This window comes from Phascolarctos cinereus, unplaced genomic scaffold (assembly GCF_003287225.1).
Source record: "Phascolarctos cinereus isolate Bilbo 61053 unplaced genomic scaffold, phaCin_HiC Scaffold_1;HRSCAF=81, whole genome shotgun sequence".
NCBI lineage: Eukaryota > Metazoa > Chordata > Mammalia > Diprotodontia > Phascolarctidae > Phascolarctos > Phascolarctos cinereus.
In genome coordinates this window covers 494259-515910 of record NW_027555514.1, presented here as the reverse complement: position 1 = coordinate 515910, position 21652 = coordinate 494259, and the positions used below count along the sequence as shown (strand labels likewise).

At 52.9% G+C, this 21652-nt stretch overlaps 2 protein-coding genes across 8 annotated transcripts in view; one reads left to right on the top strand and one right to left on the bottom strand.

The window, feature by feature from the left end:
• Nucleotides 1-1908, top strand: part of PON1 (paraoxonase 1) — a 29520-nt gene extending 27612 nt beyond the window's left edge. Inside the window, exon 9 of the mRNA XM_020999986.2 lies at nt 1678-1908. Coding sequence (XP_020855645.1) covers nt 1678-1836 — 159 coding nt within the window. The 3' untranslated portion in view covers nt 1837-1908. The remainder of the gene's footprint in view (nt 1-1677) is intronic.
• A 7472-nt stretch (nt 1909-9380) lies between these two features.
• PPP1R9A (protein phosphatase 1 regulatory subunit 9A) overlaps nt 9381-21652 on the bottom strand; it is a 96944-nt gene continuing 84672 nt past the window's right edge. Inside the window, exons 14-18 of one of the 7 annotated variants that reach the window (XM_021000011.2) lie at nt 19992-20190; nt 16784-16903; nt 16587-16610; nt 15439-15621; nt 9381-14268 (exon numbers count right to left, since the gene is read on the bottom strand). In XM_021000011.2, the coding sequence (XP_020855670.1) occupies nt 14041-14268; nt 15439-15621; nt 16587-16610; nt 16784-16903; nt 19992-20190 (754 nt within the window). In that variant the 3' untranslated portion in view covers nt 9381-14040. Of the gene's footprint in view, nt 14269-15438; nt 15622-16586; nt 16611-16783; nt 16904-18749; nt 20191-21652 lie in introns of those variants that run through there. The other 6 variants (XM_021000012.2, XM_021000013.2, XM_021000014.2 and 3 more) reach the window with 6 other exon arrangements.

Here is a 21652-nt window from a genome sequence, read left to right as displayed (position 1 = left end):
CTGGCATTCAGTACAAAGACAGAGGTGAAGCAGGCAGAGGAAACCTGCCCAGGTACACACAAAACACCCAAAGCACATAACCAGCTCCTGTTGGATGGGAGGACAAGAGCCTCTGGGCAGAGAAAGAAAGTCTTCCTGCAGCCTTGAAGAAAGCCAGGAGCGAATGCTTATCCTCTTATTTCCTCCCTCATTCGAGCTTTAGAACAAGCCTGTGAGGTTGGTGCTCCTCCCTCGATTCTCACACACACATTTTTAGAAGTGGGGAAATTGAGACTGAGTGACACTTGCTTAGTGGCCCCAAGCAAGAAAGTTTCTGAGGTGGGACTTAAACCCAGGTCTCTTCTGACTTTAAGTCTAGTATTCTAACCACTATCCCACACTGCTCAAGCCTTCCCTGGTAGATCACTTCACCTTCTCCTTCCTCCAAATCACTTTTTAATGATTGCTTGGAAATACCTCTTGAATAAGACCCTTCTGCTCCAGCTTTCACCTCAGTTAAACAAGTGACATGAAGGACAGAGAGATGGAGGGGGAGAGAGGGGGAGAGGGAAAGATGAGAGGGAGAAAGGAAAAGAGTAGGGAGGAGAGGGAGGGAGGGAAGGAGAGAGACAGAGAGAAGGGGGGAGAGGGAGGGAGACAGGGGGAAAGGGAGGGAGAGAGACAGAGAAGTAGGAAGAAGGAGAGAGATGGGCAGGAATAGATGGGAGAGCTTCCTCAGGCAGAGCACTGGACAATGCCCCGTGAGTGGGTTTGCTACAGCATGCTGAGAATACCGTGCCTGGACCCCATCTCCCGTCACTAGTGCGGCTGTTAGGCTGCACCCTTGGGCCCAGAGCGGAAGCCACCCTCTCAGCATTTCCCATCGCCACATAGGGATATTCTAACCAGCTCCACTTGCCGGTGGGGCCCTGGAGGCTGCTCTAAAAGGGCCCCACATGAACCATCCTGCCAGTTTCTGGTGGTAGCCTGGACTCTCGGCTGGGGGGTGGGGAGGGTGGGGAACTGCTAAATGCTGACAACCAGCGGTGGCTGTCTCTTTCTTAGAACTTGCTCTGGATAGGACTGAGCTGGATAACTGAGATCTGAAGGTCCGGAAGAGCCACACCATAGCCAAAGGAGGCCCAGCCTCTTAAACCTGGGAGGTGTGTTAGCGACGCCCTAGTCGGCTTTCCTCTTCATGAGGAATGATGAGTGCTCAGAGTTCATCCCAAGCTGAGGAGCCTGAGAGGTCATCTGGGCCGATCCTCTTGTTTTACACATGAGGAAACTGAGACACCGAGCGAGAAGTCACAGGTGCTAAGTAGCAGAGCCAGGCCTGGGGGACGCTAGCTTTCTCTGCAAGTCTGGGCTTGCTCCAGAGCTCGTCCAGGCAAGGTCACTCAGTCACTGGCCAGGATGCAGCCCAGAGGCGTAGCCTGGAGATACTGAGCCGCATTCCTCTGTGGGTGGTGGAACTCCTGCTTCTCGGTGCCTGGGGCTGGGGCGGGGATAAGCCCAGCAGCCCGGGAGCTACAACTGGTGAGGCCCTTCACTGAGAAGCAGGAAAGTCTTCCGGGGTCAGCCTTGGGGCCGCCAGGGACTGACTACAAGGAATCTGGCCAAGGTCGTCAGGGCTAGTGGAAGGGACCCAGCTGAGCCAGGGCTGCAGCCTGTCACGTCATTTCCCCTCTGCCACAGGTGCTCCGCATCCAGAACATTCTCTCCCCCGAGCCGACGGTAACCCGGGTGTATGCAGAAGATGGCTCTGTCCTTCAGGGCAGCACCGTGGCCTCGGTTTTCAAAGGGAAGCTGCTGATAGGCACGGTCTTCCACCGGGCTCTGTACTGCGAGCTCTAGACGCGCCCTACCCGCGCTGAGGCCGAGGGCCATCGAGGGGAACCCATCCGAGCAATAAAAGGCATGCCCCTCCGAAGTCGTGAGAGAGTCTGATGTTGGGGGCTAAAAGGGGCCAGGAGATGGGGCGTTCGCTCTGTTTTAGAGCCATCGGCAGAAGTCATGGACCCCTCCTAAGGCAGCCTGGGCCTCTTCAGATCACTTCTGGGATGTTATTACTGGTATCAAACCCAGGCCTGGCCCTGTAGCTTCCCCTATTCTGGCTACTCCTGGATCCCCCTCCAGGCAACAGCCGCGGCCCCTCACCTTCGATTCTCTCATTCCTGGGGGGTTGCCCTCCTCTGTCACACATTCTCCCGCTTGTCAATGTCCTTCCTAAAATGCAGTGCCTAGAACTGACTTCAGTCTCCTGAAATGTGATCCGAGCAGGGGAGGGGGCAGGTCTGTCACCTCCCGCCTGCTGGACAGTGCCCCACTCCTATTGTGGCCTCACCTCGAGGGGGCTCTCAGGGATGCTGAGTCTTCGGGATTCCAGTCTCCCGATGGTCCTAAAGCATGGAATTTCCCAGATGACAGGGTCTCAGGTTAGCTGGCTGGAATGGAGAGGAGAGGAGAGGAGAGGAGAGGGGGAGGGGGATGGGAGGGGAGAAGAGGAGGAGGGAGGTGTGTTAGCAGGAGAGGAGGGGGGGAGGGGAGGAGAGGATGTTTGGCTCAAAAAAATGTTATCCCTGTAATTAAGCATCAAAAAAAATGGAGCCTGACATTCCCGGACTTGGAACCCCAAGTGGATGGCATCCTAGTCCCCCACCCCACCACCTACGTTTCTCCCTCTTCCCTCCTTTCCTTTCCCTTCTCCCAATACCTCTGCTCTCCCTCAAAGCTGGCTTTCCAGATCACATCCATCTCCCAAGCAGCCTCTGGCTGCTTTGGGGATACTGGCTGCCAGCTCCACCCCACCACACACACACACTACCCACAAGACACAATGGGGCACTGCCAAACCAGCCAGTATGAGCTGTGAACAGCATTTTCACCAGCCCCATCACTCCCTGTGCTAGGAGGCAGCTCCCAAAGCCTGCCCAGGGTGGACTCTAGGACGTGAGTCTTCACTGGTACATGTCCTGCTCTGCTCTGCCTTCCTAGGCCCACTTAGCAGCCTCTGAAGTAGCTGTGGCTAAGGCCAGCCTGATGCTGACCCTCTGGCCTGCCCTGGCCGAGTCTCTCACCCCCAGCACTTCGAGCATTCATTTAAGTTCCAGATGCTGGGCTAGACACTAGGGGAAGAAGAAGACGGACATGAACCAGTCCATCTGCAGGATGACACTGTCTGGTAGGGGGGGCACATATACCTATGGGTACACACAAAATAAATACAAGATCATGGCCATCCCAGGGTGTGTGATGGGCCGCCTGTGTGCCAGACACTGGGCTAGGCTCTAGGGGTGGGGAAGGGAAGCTGAGCCTCATTCAAAGGGGACAGACAAGGCAGATACTCTTCCCTGGGGAGAGAAAAGGCTTTCTCCTGCATGGCCTTCCCACATGGACTTGAAAGTCTGGCTTTGAATCTCCATTCAGACATGTGCCAGCTGCGCTGGCCTGAAACAATCAATCCCTTTTCTGCACCTGCTTCCCCATCTCTGCATCTTCAGAGTCCAGGCTAGGGGTGCCCCACATGAGCTTGCTGATTCACTGATGAGTCTGTCCAGGACCTCAGGCCCCCCCCCCCAACACACACCACAAAGGCATCTCCTCCACAGCTTCCTTGGACTCCAGCTTCTATTGAAGGCAAACATTTTGGAAATTCTTCCTGCCTTGGTTCTCACTATCCCCTGCCCAAGTATTGTCTGGGGACAGCCAGCCTGTCTGGAGGCATGCTGGCAGGCTTGGGGGAGGCTGCTCTCCTCATGGGATTCCTACCTGTCCACTCCCAGCCCCAATCAACCCTGCTTCCCCAATAGACCAGGGATTATCCACTTTGCTGTGACCTGAAAGCTGCTCCCTGGCTTTTTATGTGGGTGTGAGAACAGGGCCCCAGGGTTATGCAATCTTGTGGGGTGGAGCTAAATCTCATTCATAAACAGGTGTATGGCACACCTGTACACCTTAGGAATTGTTATTGACCTGGGCCAGGCACAAATTCCAAGGCCCCAGGAGGCTGAGCTCTTAAGATAAGGAAGTTGTCCATCCCTGATGGAGCCTGATTGGTAAGTAATTCCTGGCCCAGCCAAGTACACCCACAGAACAGCCTAGCGCCTGAGAAAATGGGCAAGAAATCAGCAGAGGCAGGTCCTGCCCAACCCAAGCAGAGCTGGAGGCAGCCCAGCTGTTTCCCAGGCTCCCGTTGCTGCCAAACATTAGCCCTCTCCTGCTAACAAATGATCTGAGAAAGTCCAGACTTGACCCTTCTCCTCTTTGAGAGGACCCTGGGAACTTCCTGGACTGTTTGTTCTAACCCTCCCACTTTACAGCTTAGGATATGGAGTCAGTGTACAGACAAGATTAGAACCCAGGCTCTTCCCACCATGCTGTGTTGCCTTGTACAGAGCCCTAACTCTTAGAGGGGACCTTTCTGCCCTGGAGTCTCCTCTTGCTGCTGGGGGTTCATTGAGAGAAACAAACACACCTGCCAAGGTGCTTTGGTATCCAAGTGATGAGCTGAGTGCAGCTGGGGAAGGGGTTCAGGTCCCAGTCAGAGGCAGCAGTTGCCCACGTTCTATCAGGTCCAACATGTTTAATTTTGAGAAGCATCCCTCCCTCCCTCAGTTAAGGAAATGGCAAACCCCTCCAGTGTCTTTGCCAAGAGAACCCCACAGATTGGACTAAAATGATAAAAGAGATGACATTGGAAGATGAGGCCCTCTGGTCAGAAGGTGTCCAACATGCTCCTGGGGAAGAGCAGAGGACAGCCACCAGTAGCTCCAGAAGCAATGAGGCAGCTGGGCCAGAGCTGAAAGGAAGCTCAGCTGCGGACATGCCTGGTGACAAAAGCAAAGTCTGGCATGACAGCTTGGGTGTCAGTGAAGTGAAATGGATGGGAATGGGTGAGTTCAATCCAGGTGATCACTACATCTACTACTGTAGGCAAGAATCCCTTAGAAGAAATGAAGGAGCCCTCAGTCAATAAAAGGGTGATAAAAACAATATTGGGGTATGATCTCAAAAGTGACCGAATGATGTCTGTTCAAATCCAAGGCAAACCATTCATCATCACAGTAATACAAGTCTATGCTCCAACCACTGATGCGGAAGAAGCCAAAGTCCATCAGTTCTTTGAAGACCTGTAACATACTTGAGAAATAACACCCAAAAAAGATGTCACATTCATTATAGGGATTGGAATGCTCAAGTAGCAAATAAAAAGATGATTGGAGCAAAAGGCAGAAGCAGATGAGGCAGGGCAGAGACTAAGAGTTTTGTCGAGATAACTTTTAACAAGCCGAAGAACATGGACATCACTAGATGGTCAATATAGAAATCAGGTGGATTATATATTTGGCAGCCAAAGGTGGAGAAGCTCTATATGGTCAGTGGAAACATGACCTGGAGGGGCAGCTAGGTGGCACAGTGGATAAAGCACCAGCCCTGGAGTCAGGAAGACCTGAGTTCAAATCCAGCCTTAGACACTTGACACTTACTAGCTGTGTGACCCTGGGCAAGTCACTTAACCCCATTGCCTAGCAAAACCAAAACCAAACCTGGAGCTGACTGTGGCTCACATCATGAGCTTCTCGTTGCAAAATTCAGACTTAAAAAAAATAGGGAAAAACCATCAGATAATAAAGCTATGGCCTAAATAACATCTCTTATGAATATGAAGTGGAGGTGATGAATAGATTTAAGGGATTAAATCTGGTAGACAGAGGTTCTCAGTATTGTACAGGAGGCAGCCACCAAAAAAAAAAAAAAGGCATTCCAAATAAAGAAGAGTAAGAAAGTAAAATGAAGTCTGATGAGGCTTTACAAATGGCTGGGGAAAGAAGGAAAGGGAAAGATACCCAGGTGAATGCAGAATTCCAGAGAATAGCAAGAAGGGATGAGAGCTTTCTTAAATGAGCAATGCAAAGAAATAGAAGAAAACAATAGAATGGGAAAGCCAAGAGATCTCTTCAAGAAAATTAGAGCTACCAAGGGAACATTTCATACAAAAATGGGCAGATAAAACACAAAAATGGCCGGGATGTAACAGAAGCAGAAGAACTTAAGAAGAGTGGCAAGAATGCAAAAGAACTATATAAGATCTTCACATAGCCACAATGGTGTGCTTACTGATCTAGAAGCAGATGTCCTGGAGAATGAAGTCAAGTGGGGCCTAGGAAGCACTGCTGACACAAGTCTGGTGGAGGTGATGGATCCAGCTGACCTATTTAAAATCCTCAAAGATGCAGCTGTTTTGTTTTGGGGTTTTATTCCTCAGTCTTGCCTACATTGCCCTTTACTGTCCTCTGTCTTTTTAAAAAGTAGTGTTTTATTTTTTTCAATTACATGTAAAAGCAATTCTAACATTCATTTAAAAAATTTGAGTTCCAAATTTTCTCCCTCCCTCCCTTTCCTCCCCCTCCCTAAAACGGTAGATAATTTGATTTAGGTTATATACACACAATCATGTAAAACATATTTTGATATCAATTATGTTGTGAGAGAAGAAACAGACCAAAAGGGAAAAAAAACACAAAAAATAAAGTGAAAGTAGTCTGCTTCCATCTGCATTAAGACTCCATCAGTTCTCTCTCTGGATGTGGATAGCATTTTCTATCACAAGTTCTGTGGAGTTGTCTTAATCATTGCATTGCTGAGAAGAGCTTTTATTCATTATTGATCATCACACAATGCAGTTGTTACTGTGCATAATGTTCTCCTGGCTCTGCTCACTTAACTCATTCTCAGTTCATGTAAATCTTTCCAGGTTTTTCTGAAATCCACCTGCTCACCATTTCTTATAGCACAATAGCATTCCATTACATTCATATACTGAAACTTGTTCAGTCATTCCCCAAAAGATGGACATCCCCTCAATTTCCAATTCTTTTCCCCATAAAAGAGCTACTATAACTATTTTTGTGCAAATAGGTCCTTTTCCCTTTTCTTTGGTCTCTTTGGGATACAGACCTAGTAGTGGTATTGCTGGATCAAGGGGTATGCACAGTTTGATTGCTCTTTAGGCATAGTTGCAAACTGCTCTCCAGAATGGTTGGATTAGTTCACAACTCCACCAACAATGCATTAGGGTCCCAATTTTCCCACACCCTCTCCAACATTTGTCATTTTCCTTTTCTGTCATATTAACCAATCTGATAAGTGTGAAGTAGTACCTCAGAGTTGTTTTAATTTTCTAATCAATAGTGATTTAGAGCATTTTTTCACATGACCATAGACAGCTTTGATTTCTACTTCTGAAAACTGCCTGTTCATATCCTTTAACCATTTATCAACTGGGAGAATGACTTGTATTCTTATAAATTTAACTCAGTTTTCTATAAATCTGAAGATGATGCTGTTTAAATGCTGCACTCAGTATGCCAGCAAATTTGGAAAACTTAACAGTGGCCACTAGATTGAAGAAGATCAGTTTATGTTCCAATCCTAAAGAAGGGCAATGCCAAGGAATATTCAAATCACCCAACAACTGGGTTCATTTCACACACCAGCAAGGTTATGCTTAAGATTCTGCAAGCTAGGCTTCAGAAACCTGTGAACCAAGGATTACCAGAAGAGCAGGCTGGTTTTCAAAGAGGCAGAGGAACCAGAGACCAAATTGACAACATTCCCTGGACTATGGAGAAAGCCAGGGAGATCCAGAAAAACATCTTCAACTTCATTGAGTACACGAAAGCCTTTGATTACGTGGATCACAACAAAACATGGCAAGCCCTCAGAGACGGGAAGACCAAATCATCTTACTTGTCTCTTGAGGAACCTGTATTTGGACCAAGAAGCAATAGTTAGAACCAAACATGGAACAACTGATTAGCTTAAGAGTGGGAAAGGAGTACAAGGCTGTATACTGTCACTTTATTTATTTAACTCACAAGCAGAATACATCATGCAAAATGCCAGGCTGAATGAAACAAAAGCTGGAATTCAGGTTGCTGGGAGAAATATCAACAATCTCAGATATGCAGATGATAACATTCTGATGGCAGAAAGTAAAGAGGAATTCAGAAGCCTCTTGATGTGGATGAAAGAGAAGAGTGTAAAAGCTGGCTTGAAGCTTAACGTAAAAAAAAACCCTAATATCTTGGAAGCACTGTCAGATTTTACATTCTTGGGCTCCAAGATCATTGTAGATGGCGGCTGCAGCCACGAAATGAAAAGACACTTGCTCCTTGGAAGGAAAGCTATGGCAAATCTGGACAGCAGACTAAAAAGCAGAAACATCACCTTGCCAACAAAGGCCCATATAGTCAAAGGTATGGTTTTTCCAGTAGCAATGTATGGCTGCGAGCATTGGACTATAAGGAAAGCACAAATGGCACTTTCAAATTGTGATGCTGGGGAAGACCATTGAGAAGTCCCTTGGACAGTAAGGAGATCAAATCAGTCAATACTTAAAGAGATTAATTCAGGCTATTCACTGGAAGATCAAATACTGCAGTTACAATGTAAATACTTTGGCCCCATAATGAGAAGATGGGACTCATTGGAAAAGACTCTGATGCTGGGAAAAATCGAAGGCAAAAGGAGAAAGAGACAGCAGATGAAATGGAGAAGTAGCATCATGGAAATAATGAGCATGAGCTTGGACAGACTTTGGTTTTTCGTTTTTGTTTGTTTGTTTTGGTGAGGCAATTGGGGTTAAGTGACTTGCCCAGAGTGTTATGTGTCTGAGACTATATTTTAACTCAGGTCCTCCTGACTCCAGTCAGTGCTCTAACCACTGCACCACCTAGCTGTCCCTGGACAAACTTTGAGAGATAGTGAAAGACAGAAGGGCCTGCAATGCTACGGTGCTTTGGGTCATAAAGAGCCAAACCCGACTAAATGACTAAACAACCACCCTAGGTATGAGCCAGAAACAGCATTTATTTGCTTTAAAAATTTCCTGGAAGAGCTGAAAAGGGCAGATCTCTTCCTTTACTTCAGAAGTGGAGGGGCTACAGGAGCAGGATCTCACCTAGTGTGTCATAGAGGGGACAGTGAGAAGAGGCCCAGATGAGGCATCAGAAAGCCTGGGTTTGAGTTCCACATCACAAGCAAGTCAATTCTGTGTCCATCTCATGGGGACAAGACTTGTCCTGCTGGCTCACTGCATGGGCTGCTCTGCAGCTCTGATGTGTGCCCGTGCAGAAAGGCTGGGCATTTCTCCCCCAATTTGAAATGAAACACTTTGGGCAAATGCAGGACATGGCCCATCACTTGTGGTGTCCAAATGGCAGTTACACAGCCACTGGTGGCCCCTTTGGTTCCTCCGTTTTTCTGGGTGCCCCTGGCACGTTCTGCCTACAGCCCCTATGTGGCTTGGAGCCCTATCATCCTGGACTCTGATTCTGAGGAACAGCCCTGCTAGGGCTCTGGGTCGGTGGATGAACTGCGGACAAAAACACCTTGGACAGATCTCAAGCCTGCTCTTTATTGCATTCATTCGTTGTATGACAATAATACTCAAGGGCAGGTTTATTTACACCAGGAAATCACATGTCATCCCGGGGGGCTTTCTCCATTGGTCAGAAAACCAACAGCTGGGCACGGGATGGCTCACTCACTCGATGGAGGGCCAAGGATGAGGACGGTCCTGGACATAGCACGCTTACTCTTCCATGCAAATGAGCAGACATCAAGATGTACAAATTAAGAATTCTGGATAACATGCTATCACATACTTGAAGTTACTTCAACACTTGGTTTGCCTTCAATATGATTCTAAAGAAAGATGAAAATAAAAATGACTTTTTTAAAAAACAGTGGGACAGTCCATCTTTTCTCTCTTTCTGAGCTGCCCAATGATCTGTTAGCAAAATGTGGCACTTGTCACTCTAAGGGATTGAATTGCCAGGGCACTGAAAAGTACAAAAGCAGTAGTCATGACATTAAACAGACCTAGGTGGGGAAAGGGGGGAAGGGGGGGAAGGAGACACACAATGTTGGGCATTGGGTTAGAGCTCCAGGGTATGACCTCCAGTGAGTGCCTTGTGGTCCCTGCATCATCCTTTGTGGCCATGTGTCCCTTTACACTGAATTCTTATACAGATCAACAGAAGACACAAGTGTGCAAATCAAAACATTGAGACACAATGGAAAGGAGCTCTTCTGTGTCTCCTAGAGCACCCCCTAAACACATGAGCTACCCCCCACCCACACACACATATCCCACTAGCATACACATGAAGTCCACCCACCAACCCACCACACACACCACTCACATCGAATGAGGTCCACCCACTCACTTATCCATGAGTGTCACACACCACACACTCACTTCCTTGCCAGCCACAGGAACCTTGTTTCCCCACCACACTGCCTGCCAGCACCAGGCAGCCAAGAGGGAGATCTTGAAGCAACATGGATAAAGCACACAGAGTTCTCGCCCCCCGGGCAGCACATATTTCTGAAGCCCTCACACCTTTCCATTTGCCCAAGTCCCCCCATAAACCGCTTTTAATGAAAATGTGCAAGTGTTCAAAAGGTGCTGGAATGTCTTTGAATGTTTCTGCTGAGATACTGGAGCCATCAGAGACGTCTTCACGGATGCCTTGCTTGGCTCAGGATGGACATGGGAATGCGCACCCACTGTGTACCCACAGAACACTGTCACGGCACCTGCCATGGTCACCACCTCTTCTGCATCTCACTCCAGAAAATGCTCTCAGCCCTGCACTGGTGCCCCCTCTAGCTCCACCAAGGTTAGTGGAGGATCCTCTGTCAAAGCATCACTCCTGCTTTGTGGGTTCCTGGAATGGTGGCCTGGTCATGTGGGATCTGTTACTGGGCTTGTTTCTTCCGGGAACTTCATCCCCCAGCGGGGGCAGAGGCAGATGATTTCAGACCAAGATGACTTCCTGAGACTAATTATGTGAGACCAAAGAGAAGGGCCACTTGCCTCCACCCCTGGGGTGAGAGTGTGAAGGCCCTGTAGTGTCTGCCAGCTTGGACGCTGTCCTATACCCCTAGCCCCCCAACATTAACCTTCAGTGCCTCAAGGGGAGCCACAGTCTCACAGCCACTCCACAGACAGAGTGACCAAGAGACCCTGTAACCCTCTCAGCTTGGGCATCTGGCTTCTAGCCACCTGTTTCCCACCAGGTTGGGAGACAATGGCTATTGAGTGATCCCCTAGGGGAATCTGCTTTCCTTTGTCACCACGAGCCCAATGAGGGATTCACAAGTGATAGAATGTACCAAGAACACGTACAAGGAGACGCACCCCAGGTCTAAGCCAGTGCTGCTTCTTCCAAAGGCCCAAGACATCACTTGGAGATTTGAATAGGGAATTCCATTTCCAATTCAGTGTTTCTGATGTGAATCAATGGGAAACTCAGGGGGCCACACTGACGCTGTAAATACTGACTGGCTCATGGGAGGAGAGATTTCCAAGACAGGTCATCTCCTGTAGCCTCCTCACTGTGCAGAAGGGGAAACTGTAATGACCCTCAAAGAAACAACAGGAATCCCGCTGAGGACCAAGCATCCCTCACCTTGTACCCAGCCACCTTCCTTGGTCTCCAGCGAGCCCCACACTGGCCACACTGGCCCTTGGACACTCAATCTTGCCTTCCTCCTCTCTAGCTCTGAGGTGTCTCTTCAGACAAAGAAAAAAATCTCACCAGTGTTTTGGGTGAAAGCGCCCCAAATCCTCCTGGGAAACTGATGGGGTAAGAGGTCCTCATGTGATACTTGGGGAAGCGGGTTGATTGGGGCCGGATGCCTGCAGCCCCTTAAAGGGCTCCATCCCCATTCTATATTCTTATGGCAGCGCTCTTGAGATTGGCAGAGAAGAAATGAAGGAAGAAAGCCAAAATCAGAAATGGGGAGGGATTGGGCAGGTAGGTGGTATAGTGGATAGAACACCGGCCTTGCAGTCAGGAGAACCTGAGTTCAAATCCGGCCTCAGACCAAACACTTAACACTTACTAGTTGTGTGACCCTGGGCAAGTCACTTAACCCAACTGCCTAAAAAAAAAGAAAAGAAACAGGGAGGGAAACATCCCAACTCAGCAGCAGCCTGGAGAGGTGGCTGGGGCACAAGGTATGATGGGGTCACAAAGACCAGAGCTCATATCCTAGACGCTCACTAGCTGTGTGGCCTGGGAACCTCTGCAGGACCTGGTGAGGTTTCCTTCTCTGAGGGGTCTTGGTGGTGTCTATGGTTCCTCTCAACCCTAAGTCTGTGAAGCTGTACCTGAGAGGGGACTGAGGCTCACGTGTCCACTGTGCTAAATTCTTCCACGGTGAAACCTTTGAGCTTCCCCTCCTTACGTCACTCCATACTCTTCCTATGCAGGCTGAGAAATCTCTGGAGAGTTTCCCATGACTCTGGGCAAGAGGCCTTCCTATGGGGAATGAGGCCACCTGTGCCCAGACATGCCTCAGCCTCCACATTTTTTACTCTGAGGCTGGAAATCCCAGAGAACTGCCTTCATGGTTCAATCGTGGCTGATTCCCACCTGGTGCTGGGGAGACATCTTTGGGAGCTTGGCCAGCTCCCATTCTCTGCCTGGCCAAAGGCTGCCAGTTCTCGAGTGGTCGACAGGCTTCCCAGGCAGCACCACAGAGACATCAGGTGCCCACTCCACTGCCAGCTGCCACCCACTCCCACTCCCAGACTAATGCGCCTGCAGGCAAAGCAATGACTCTCACGTGTCCCACCCCAGAGCTCTGGCATCACAGTGAAAAAGCCAGTTCAGCTCAGGCTCCTTTTTCTTACCTAAATAGGACTCGAAAGGGCCCAAATGGTCCACCTTTCCAGAAGCCAAAATGCCCCCAGAAAGTCCCTGGGGTGATGTCCTCTATTTGAGGACATGATCCTGGCCTGTGTCCCGTCCCCCCCCCAGCCCTAAGAGCAGCTTCAACTTCTGATCTCAAAGCAGACAGACGCACACACCCAGAGACCCTGGCATCTCAACATCACTGCGGGAAGCCCAGACACATCCCATCTCTGCCCAGCGTGGAGCAGCCTCAGCCTCTACACTGCCTAGAAGAGGGAACTGGCAGGGATGACAAGGCCGGCCCCTTCCTCAATTCCAGCCCCCAGTAAAGCAGCAAAGCATGAAGCCAGGAGAGGACACAGGTCCCTGGGGGTGTCCCCTTCTCAAGGGTCAGGCAGCATGCGACACAGCAGCCACAGACACAGCAGACGGTGTTTACACGGCAAAACCCCCTCCTTACTTTTCCCAATGTGAATGTTTACCTTCCCAGCCCCCTCCTTGCTCATGGATATCAAATGAAGACCCAGCCCACGGCTCCTAGAGCTGGCCCTGCTGGGCTCAGCTTCTCTCTGCTCCCAGGCTGGCCTGTCGGCCAAGCAGCCCCTGCAGCCTCCCCAGGCCAGAGGAGGGGTCCTTGATCTCATACTCCCATGTCTCTCCAAAGCATTGGATTCGAAACACTCTCTAAGCCCAAACCCATGGAAAATTTCCAGTAGAAAAGAAAGACAAGAAGTGCTCAGTCATGGCCCAGCCAGGCTGCTCCAGGGGTGTCCTGACGTGGGGCAAAAGAAATTTCCTGCTCAGAGTTTGCTGCCCGTCAGCACAGCTGACCAGCTGGTCGGGGAAAAGGAGCACAGGATGGGGGATCTCGGTGCCCAGGAAGACTTGCTCCTTCCCCTCCCTGGAGACCACCCTGAGCTGCCCACCACAGCTCTGCTTTAAGGCTCTGGCTTCCTCTTGGGCTTGAAGGACAGCTGGAGAGGGTGAGCCTCCCTTTCTGCAGCCAGAGAGGAGGCCACAGATGCCAGCCCTGCCCAGGCCCTGCCTGGCTTTCTAGCATGTCCTCACAAGCTCCCGGCAAGGAGAGAGGCCTGGGAAAGTCCCTGAGCCCGGCTTCCTCAGGGATAAGAGGCCCCCCACATCCCCAGGGTCCCTTCTGTTTCTCTTCCATGTGAGGATCTCTGTGGTAACAAACCCAAGGTGCTTTGGGATCCTCCCAGGGATGGAGATGGAGAGCACACACAGTTAGTTATTGCAGGAAGCCCCAGGCAGAGGGGGCCAGAGCCAGTCTCTCTGGAGGAGGGAGGGAGGCAGGCACCCGGGCCCGCAGCCCCAGCGCAGCCCAGCCTCACTGCTCACTGGCACCCTCTGGCGGCTCTGGGGACGCGGGCTCGGCCCTTCGGGCTTTCCTCTGCTGTTGCTGCTGCTGCTGCTGCTGCTGCTCCTTCTTCCGCAACTTCTCCCGCTGCTTCTCCATTTTCTCCTGGGCTTTGCGGGCCTTCTCCAGGGCCACCTTCATGTCCTTGAGCTGCTTCTTGATGAGGGCTCTGTCCTGGGACGAAGTCACCCCGAGGGCCTGGCAAAGCAACATGGGAGTAATCTGTCAGGGCCTGCCCCCCAAGCCCTGCAGCAGCCCCTAAGCTGGACCCTAAGCCGAAAATCCACTGCCTCCACCTCCTCTCAGGAGCTGGCCAAAGCCAGACGAGTTGGCTGCTGCAAGATCCTGGGGGTTCAGGGCCCACACCAACCAGTAATGACCAGCCAGCATCCCTACAGCTGGAAGGTTTGCAAAGGACCTGACACTCTCTACTAGGTCCTCACAACAGCCCCGGGAGGTTGGTGCTGCTATTAGCCCCATCCTGCAGACCAAGAAGCTGGGGCAGACAGAGGGGGGCCTGAGCTGTCCCAGTTGGCACAGCAGGCAAGCTCAGCGCGCTCTGGCGCCCCCTAGTGGCCCCAGACAAAAAGCACTCCTGCTGGCGGTGCAGGAGGGACCAGAAGCTTTTTTACCAGATAACCTGGCACCCTTGACCTGGGAGGGCGGGGCAAGCCGCCCTCCTCAGCCTCTCCTAATAGGAGGATGGAGTCCCAACTCCTCCCAGTGCCTTCCTTCATAGGGGGCTGAGACTGGACTCAGATCAGCCACCTTCCATTTGCCTCCCTCTCACCTCTAACAGAAAAAGCTCCTTCCCATTCCCCCTCCCCCCATTAGACTGGAAGCTTCCCGAGGGCAGAGATGGCACTCAGCACAGTGCCTGGCACATAAATAACAGTCGCTTAATAAATGTTGATTGGACTGGGCGTCCTTACAAGTTTGCTCCTGAAGATGAGCATTCGGAAATAGGCATGTCTGAAACATCTCTGGTCAGAAGGTCTGCCACCTTGTGAAACCCAAAGGCTGCCTGGCTCCCCCAGTCTGTCACGCCCCTCAGCAAGCCCACGACTCTCCAGACTGTCAGAGAGCAGAAGCCTGCAGGGCCCAAGTGTGGTCTCCAGAGAGGACAGAAGGGATGGGGGGTGGGGTACAGGGGAAGGACTGCAAGCTGCCTGGGTCCTAGGTGCCACCCCTACAGATGCCACTGAAATGAAGGGGAAATGGGGAGGTCAGTGCCTGCCCCAGGAAGAGGGAAGAGGCTCACGGGAAGGTACCCAGGGCAGTGGGATGACACTGACAGGGCTGACAGGTTGGGGAGAGCACGGGGAGGATTCCGTACCTGGTGACCACTGGCCGCCTCCCCCTCCTCACCTTGAGCTTACTGCCATCCAGCTGCAGAAGCTGCCCCCCACTGACACTCTGGGCGCTAAACTCAGCCACATACTGTTCCATGTTCAGGCTCCGCAGCCACTGGGACACTTGCTGCACGCTCCACTCCCGGACAGCCCGGCTCTGGCCCTGGCTGTGCTTGGGAGACTGTCCGTCATCAAGGATCTGGGAACAGGGCAAAGTGGTCAGAGGGCCCAGGGGCCTAAGTTCTGGGACAGAGGACAAGCAGTACCTCGGGTGGGCAGAGGAGGTCGACTCCCCACCTCGCCATCTGCCTCCTTCCCCACAGGACACTCAGAGCTCCTAGGCTCTAAGTCCATGTGCCTAGGACCTCTTCTAGGGTATCCAGGAGGGGCTGCCCTGAACTCTGAAGACAACAGCATGAAACCCTTCAATCCACTCAGGAAAGGCTCCTCGATGTGTGGCCAAAATTAACAGCAGGGGAAAGGCTGCAGCTTTTGTTTCTAAAACAGCCTAAGTGAAAGGAATGTTTGTGCAAAATGGGTCAGAACAGGGCAGAGGCCTGCATCAACAAGGGGACCAGGAAGAGGAGGCTGGGAGAAGGCGGGACAGAGGTGGGGGGAGGTGGAGGCAGAAGGTAGAGGTGGGAGAGGAGGCTGCCAGTAGCAGAGGTGGGGGAGGTGGAGGCAAGAGAAGAGGCCTCTAGGGGCAGAGGTCGGGGAAGGTGAAGGCTGCCAGGAGCAGAGGTGTGGGAGGTGGAGGCTGCCAGAAGCACAGGTGGGGGGAGGTGGAGACAGAAGGTGAAGGCTGCCAGGAGCAGAGGTGGGGGAGGTGGAGGCAAGAGAAGACGCCTCTAGAGGCAGAGGTGGGGAAAGGTGGAGGCTGCCAGGAGCAGAGGTAGGGGAAGGAGAGATAAGCAATGAGGTACCCAGAAGAGTCAGTGCCCAGGAGGGCTCATGCTGGGGACAGAGTATGGGGACCAGGGTACAGGCCCAACAGGAGGACAGAGAAGATGGGCCTTGGAGCCACTCTGACCCAATAGGATGCTCATAAGGACACTCTACATGGACCTTCTTCCCAAGGGAAGGTCCTGAGAATCTCTGAGAGCAGGAAGTGTCCCCTCTCCTGGGGTTCCCTCTTGGCCCACCCCTGAAGGCCAGAGCTCTCACCTCATCATCGATCATATCCAGGCTCTTAGTGTGAGCATGAAGGGAAGGAAAGAAGAGTTTTCAGAACAGGGTTTGGGTCACTCTGCACACATGTGGGGGGGGGGCCCAGGAGGGATCTGACTTTCCAAGCCCACCCTCCTTCCTCCACCCCAAAACCACATCAGGAGCTAGGGCTGGACTTAGGAAGCCACACATACCTCATCTGAGGACAGGGCCAAGGATCTGGAAAGCGCTGGAGCTTTGGGGTCGGGCCCAAGGCCGCTGAGGTCAGCTGAGCTTGTGCTGCTGGGGCTGAAATCATCGGGGAGAGGGAAATTCTGCAGGAATGAAGTAAAGTAAGAGTGAGGAGCCTGAGGAGCAGGGGGAAGGTCTGCAGCCCCTCAGGAGCCGTGTGCCCCAGGGGCTGTCACTCCCTCTTCTGAGAGGTGCCAGGACTGGCCTGAGTACTTTGGAGCATGCAAAGCAGGTGAACCCCACCACGGAACAGCACAGGCTGCCCTGTGGAAGGCAGTGAGGTCTCTCATTCCTCAGCACACTGCCCCTGCATCTGCCCCAGAGCTCCCACGGAAGTGAATCGGGAGGGCTAGTCCCAGCACAAGAGGAAAGGGGTCCAGCATCGTCTGTGGGGAAGCCCCATGGGCTGGGAGCCTGCTTGACCTGCAGAAGCCCAGTGTAGGCTCCCGCCTGCCCCACAGCAGTCTGAAGTTGGCCCCTAATAGGGGACACAGGAAGGGTGTTGCTGCCCATTCAGAAACGGGCTTATCGGCCTTGTGAACCCCTAAGGATGAGCTGGGTCTGAGCATCCAGACCACAACCACCAGCAGACAAGAACAAATTCCACCTTCCACCAAAAGCACGCAGCTGACCCAGCTCTAAGTTGACTGTCTTCAGCTCTTTGAGTTGGGAGTCAAAGAAAAAGGCCCCAGGAATAGAGATCTAGGGGGGAGACAGGGTCAGAGGCCTCCTCCAGAGCCTTCCAAGAATCCTTCAAGGACTTCTCTCTGGGGGATGATCCTTAGCCAGCTTCCTTGCCGGCGCTGACCATCCTCCAGCTCAGACCCAAGTTTTTCGGTGACTCTCAGAGCTGGCTCAATGTCTTCCCTGTGATGCCTACCCATCTGCCCAACCACAGTTAAGCAGCATCAGCCTGCCCCCCTCCCCGGCAGCCTCACCTTGAACTCTGGGGCTACTGAATCAGTGTAGATCCTCATGACCCAATTCCAAACACATCATCCCCCCTCAGATTCACCCGTGGCCTACTCTTCACCCTTCTATGTTACCCATAAGCCCCTGGCTTTACGCTCCTCCGTCCCAGCCGGGATGGGTCTCCAGTCTTTTGGCCCTCCCCCACCAGATTCCCTTGGACACTCTGAGCACTGGAGGGTGCTGTTCTGCACCCACCCCTCCCCGGGCTGCTGAGCTCCTGGAGCCCCTAAGGGCATCTCTGTTTCAGGCTGTACTGAGCCTACACTGATTTCACCTGAGACAAATCAATGGCATGCCCCTTTTGACCAGGCAGTCTGCGCAGGTCAGCTCCTCATCCCAAAGGCTGGGGCGAAGCCCCCCAACTCTCTACCATGGCCACCCTCCTCGCCCACCTTCCCTTCAGCCCACAGTCCTCAGGACTATGCCAGCTCTCTGCCAGCACCTTGGCTATCATCCCCATCAGGATTTTGTCCCTGAACTCATTCCATCTCAGACATGCATCTCCCATCCCCCCACCCCCTTTCCACCTGCCTTCCCACCATCTTGGAAAAACTTCCCTTACCCTTTCCTTTTAATTCAGAAACCATCTCTACCCTCTTCCCATTCCAACGCTCTCCCTCTCTTCACTGCTAAGCTTCTTGAGGGTGTGGGCAACGGCCAAAGCCTGGCACTGCAGGACTTCATCCCTGCATCCTGCCCATACCCTCCCTGTTGCCAGGGTGTGGACCGGATCCCCCTTTACTTCTTCGGCTTTTCCCACTTTTCCCATGATGCTTCCCTCCCACCTGTCTGAGCCTCCTCCTCCCTCACCTCTCACGACCTGTCAGCTGCCAGGCCTTGGGCATCCCGCCTCGACAACACCCCTGCATCCGAGACCCTAAAATGCCTCCTGGTCTGGGGCTTTGTCTCCCCCTGCCTGGCCTAGGTGGTAGTGGCCTCTTGAATCCTCATACCCACCTGGCCCCTTAAGGCACTGCTTCTGAATGAGCTTCAGTCTCTGTCTGGCATGCAGTGCCCTCTACGGCCCGTATCACACCAGCCTTCAGGTCTTTCCTCATCTCTCTCTCCTGTTCCAGCCCAAGGGAATAGGGCACAGACCCTGAAAAGGGCCTCACTCTCAGGCCTCCCCCACCCCTAGCCCCCATCACCAGGGGGCGGGGCCTAGGGCGAGCTTCTTATTCCAATTCCACACCTGTCCAGGTCTTTCCCTACAAATGCACTGACTCCCTGAGGGGCCAGGGTTCTGTGAAAGTGTGAGAAGGGCAGAAGAAGGGGCAGAGCTGACGGCTCAAATGGTCCCCTACACAGAGGCCACACAGTCTGTGTCAGGTCCCAAAGGACACGGTCCATACATGTCACTTGTTACTTGTCACTTGTTACTGTGCAAACGACTTCAGAGAGTCCTCTTCTCTGCCCCCCTCCTACAGGCCTTCACAGAGCAGAGGCAGGGGACCCTCTTCAGGGGCCGCAGAGACGCTGCACTTGCTGGAGCTCCTGGCCCGGAGGCTGTCACTTAAGAAAGATACCCAGTAGAGCCTACTATGTGCCAGGCCATCCTGAAGCTGGAAGGAAGGTAACCCAAAATCGCCTTCCTGTAGGCATCAGTAATCCAATGGGGAGAACAAGCCCAGGCAACTGAGAAGAATAGTTGTCACAGGGCAGGAGAGTGTGAGGGCTAGAAGGGGAAATGAGAGAGAAGGAGAGGGGGAATGAGAGGGGAGGGGAGGGGGAGTGAGAGGGGAGGGAAGGAAAGGAAAGGAAAGGTGAGAGGGAAGGGGGGGAGAGTGAGAGGGCAGAGGGAGTGAGAAGGAAAAGGAGGGGGAGTGAGAGGTGAGGGAAGAGGGAGGGGAGAGGGAGGGAAGAGAGAAGGAAAGGGAGAGGGGACTGGAGGAAAGGTGAGAGGGGAGGGGAAGGGAGGGAACAGTGAGAGGAGAGGGGAAGGGGGAATGAAAGGGGAGGGGAAGTGGGAAGGGAAGTGAGAGGGGAGGAGAAGGGAGAGTAAAAGGGGAGGGGAGAGAGGGAAGGGGGAAAGGGAGTAGAAGGGGAGAGGAGAGGAGGGGAAGGGGAGTGAGAAGTGGGGAGGAGAGGAGGCCTTTCCCACACCACCAGTCCTGGGCATCAGCAACCGGGGCAGCCACACCAAGGTGAAAAGGAGAAGGTGGGGTTCTAGTCTGTCTTTTCGGTGCCCAGGTTTTCTACCTTGGCCCCTTTTTTATCTGAGCTGGGCTGCCCAGGAGGAGGCTCAGGGGCAGTGGCAGGTGCTGGCCGGTTTCGGGAGCCGTGGGGTCCTTTTCTGCGGGCACTAAACCATGAGAAGGGAGAGCGAGTCGGCCAAGCGGGCGGCTGCACTCCAGGAGGCGGCTCAGGCTCCACATTCGGCAGCCTGTCTTTGAAGACCCTGTTTGTGAAAAAGAGCAGGTTAGGGCCTCCGGGGAGGAGGGCGTCCAGTCAGGGAGGGATCCCTGCACGTCTGGCCACGTCTGGCCTCTCCACGTGACCGTTGTTCCTCACCCCTCCCAGCCCACAGCCAGTGGAGGCCATGGTGTGGCCTGCCTTAGGGTGGAGCCTCTCCGTCTGATCTCAGCTCCGCCAGCCCTGGGACACAGCCACGGCCCACTGGGAGACGCAGCAGCCACAGGGCCACCGGCCTCCACACCACAACATGGCCAGAACACGGGGTTATGGACAGGAAAACAGAGTTTTTGGAAATGTGGCTGGGCCATGTAGTCGAGGCTGGCAGCGCAGGGGCCCCAGGGCGGAGCTGCTCCCCAAAGGCCAGGCCTCCTCTGGGCCAGGGTTAGCCCGGTGTCATCCTTCGGGAGCAGTGAGTAGGCCTCTCTGTTCTCAGCTTCCGACACTCAGCACGTGCAGCCTCGGTAAAATGTAGACTGAGTGGAGGGTCTGTGGGCCAGTCGCTCCAAGAGCTCCCCAGTGTTTTCTCCTATGACCTAGAGCGTTCTTTCGTCGTTTTGGTTAATTTGGGGTAGTTAGGTAATGTGGCATTTGGCTCATAAGCACAGCACCCCAAAATGTGCAAGCCGCCCTGCCAAAGTCCATCAATGGGAGGGAAGTAAGGGCGCACTATGAACTAGTCCCTGCTGAGATGCGCCCCCTAGAGGCGCGAACAAAAAGCAATACCTACACAAGCACGCTTCCACCTAACATCTACACCAGGGCCCCCACACCTCGCTGACTGGCAGGACCTCAGGCTGCTGGAGGTGTGACTGCACGCTTTCTCTGGCCGCGGCTTCCCTTTCCAACGGCTCACAAACCATCCCTTTAATGAAGCCCTAACCATTCTGCCAGGATGGACGGTGAGTTCATTGGCCATCCTTTCCATACTCCTTTTGGAAATCGGGATGACATCTGGTGCCTTCGCTTGTTTTCCAAGATCTCACAAGACATCACCCAAAACAACTCGGTCATCGCGTGCTTCAACGGCCAATCAGGCTGTTCCACCAGGCCTATGCACCAGACCCCACTGCGAAGCCAGAGGTGCTTCTGGCCACTTCTCACCAACGCCTAAGTCATTGGCCCCAGTGCCAAGGTCTCTGAACAGCAGAAGCACCTTCTTCTGTCTGCCTGCCTGCCTGCCCCTAGGGGGCTTCTAGTCCTCCTCAGCTGTCCCTCTAGCCTCCAACATGCCTAAGAACCCAGGATCTTCATTCCTTCCTAGCCTCAGATCTGCCCCTTCAGGCTCCGCCCCTTCCTTGGGGACCTGCCTTTCCTTCCATTTGGCCACCTCAGGCCCACAATCATGCCGGCCATACCTTCCCTCAGAAGTGAGGGAAGGCCTTTCCCTTTTCTGAATCCTCTGCAATATCCCCCTGGAATTTGGGGGCTCTCACTGTCAGGCCTGG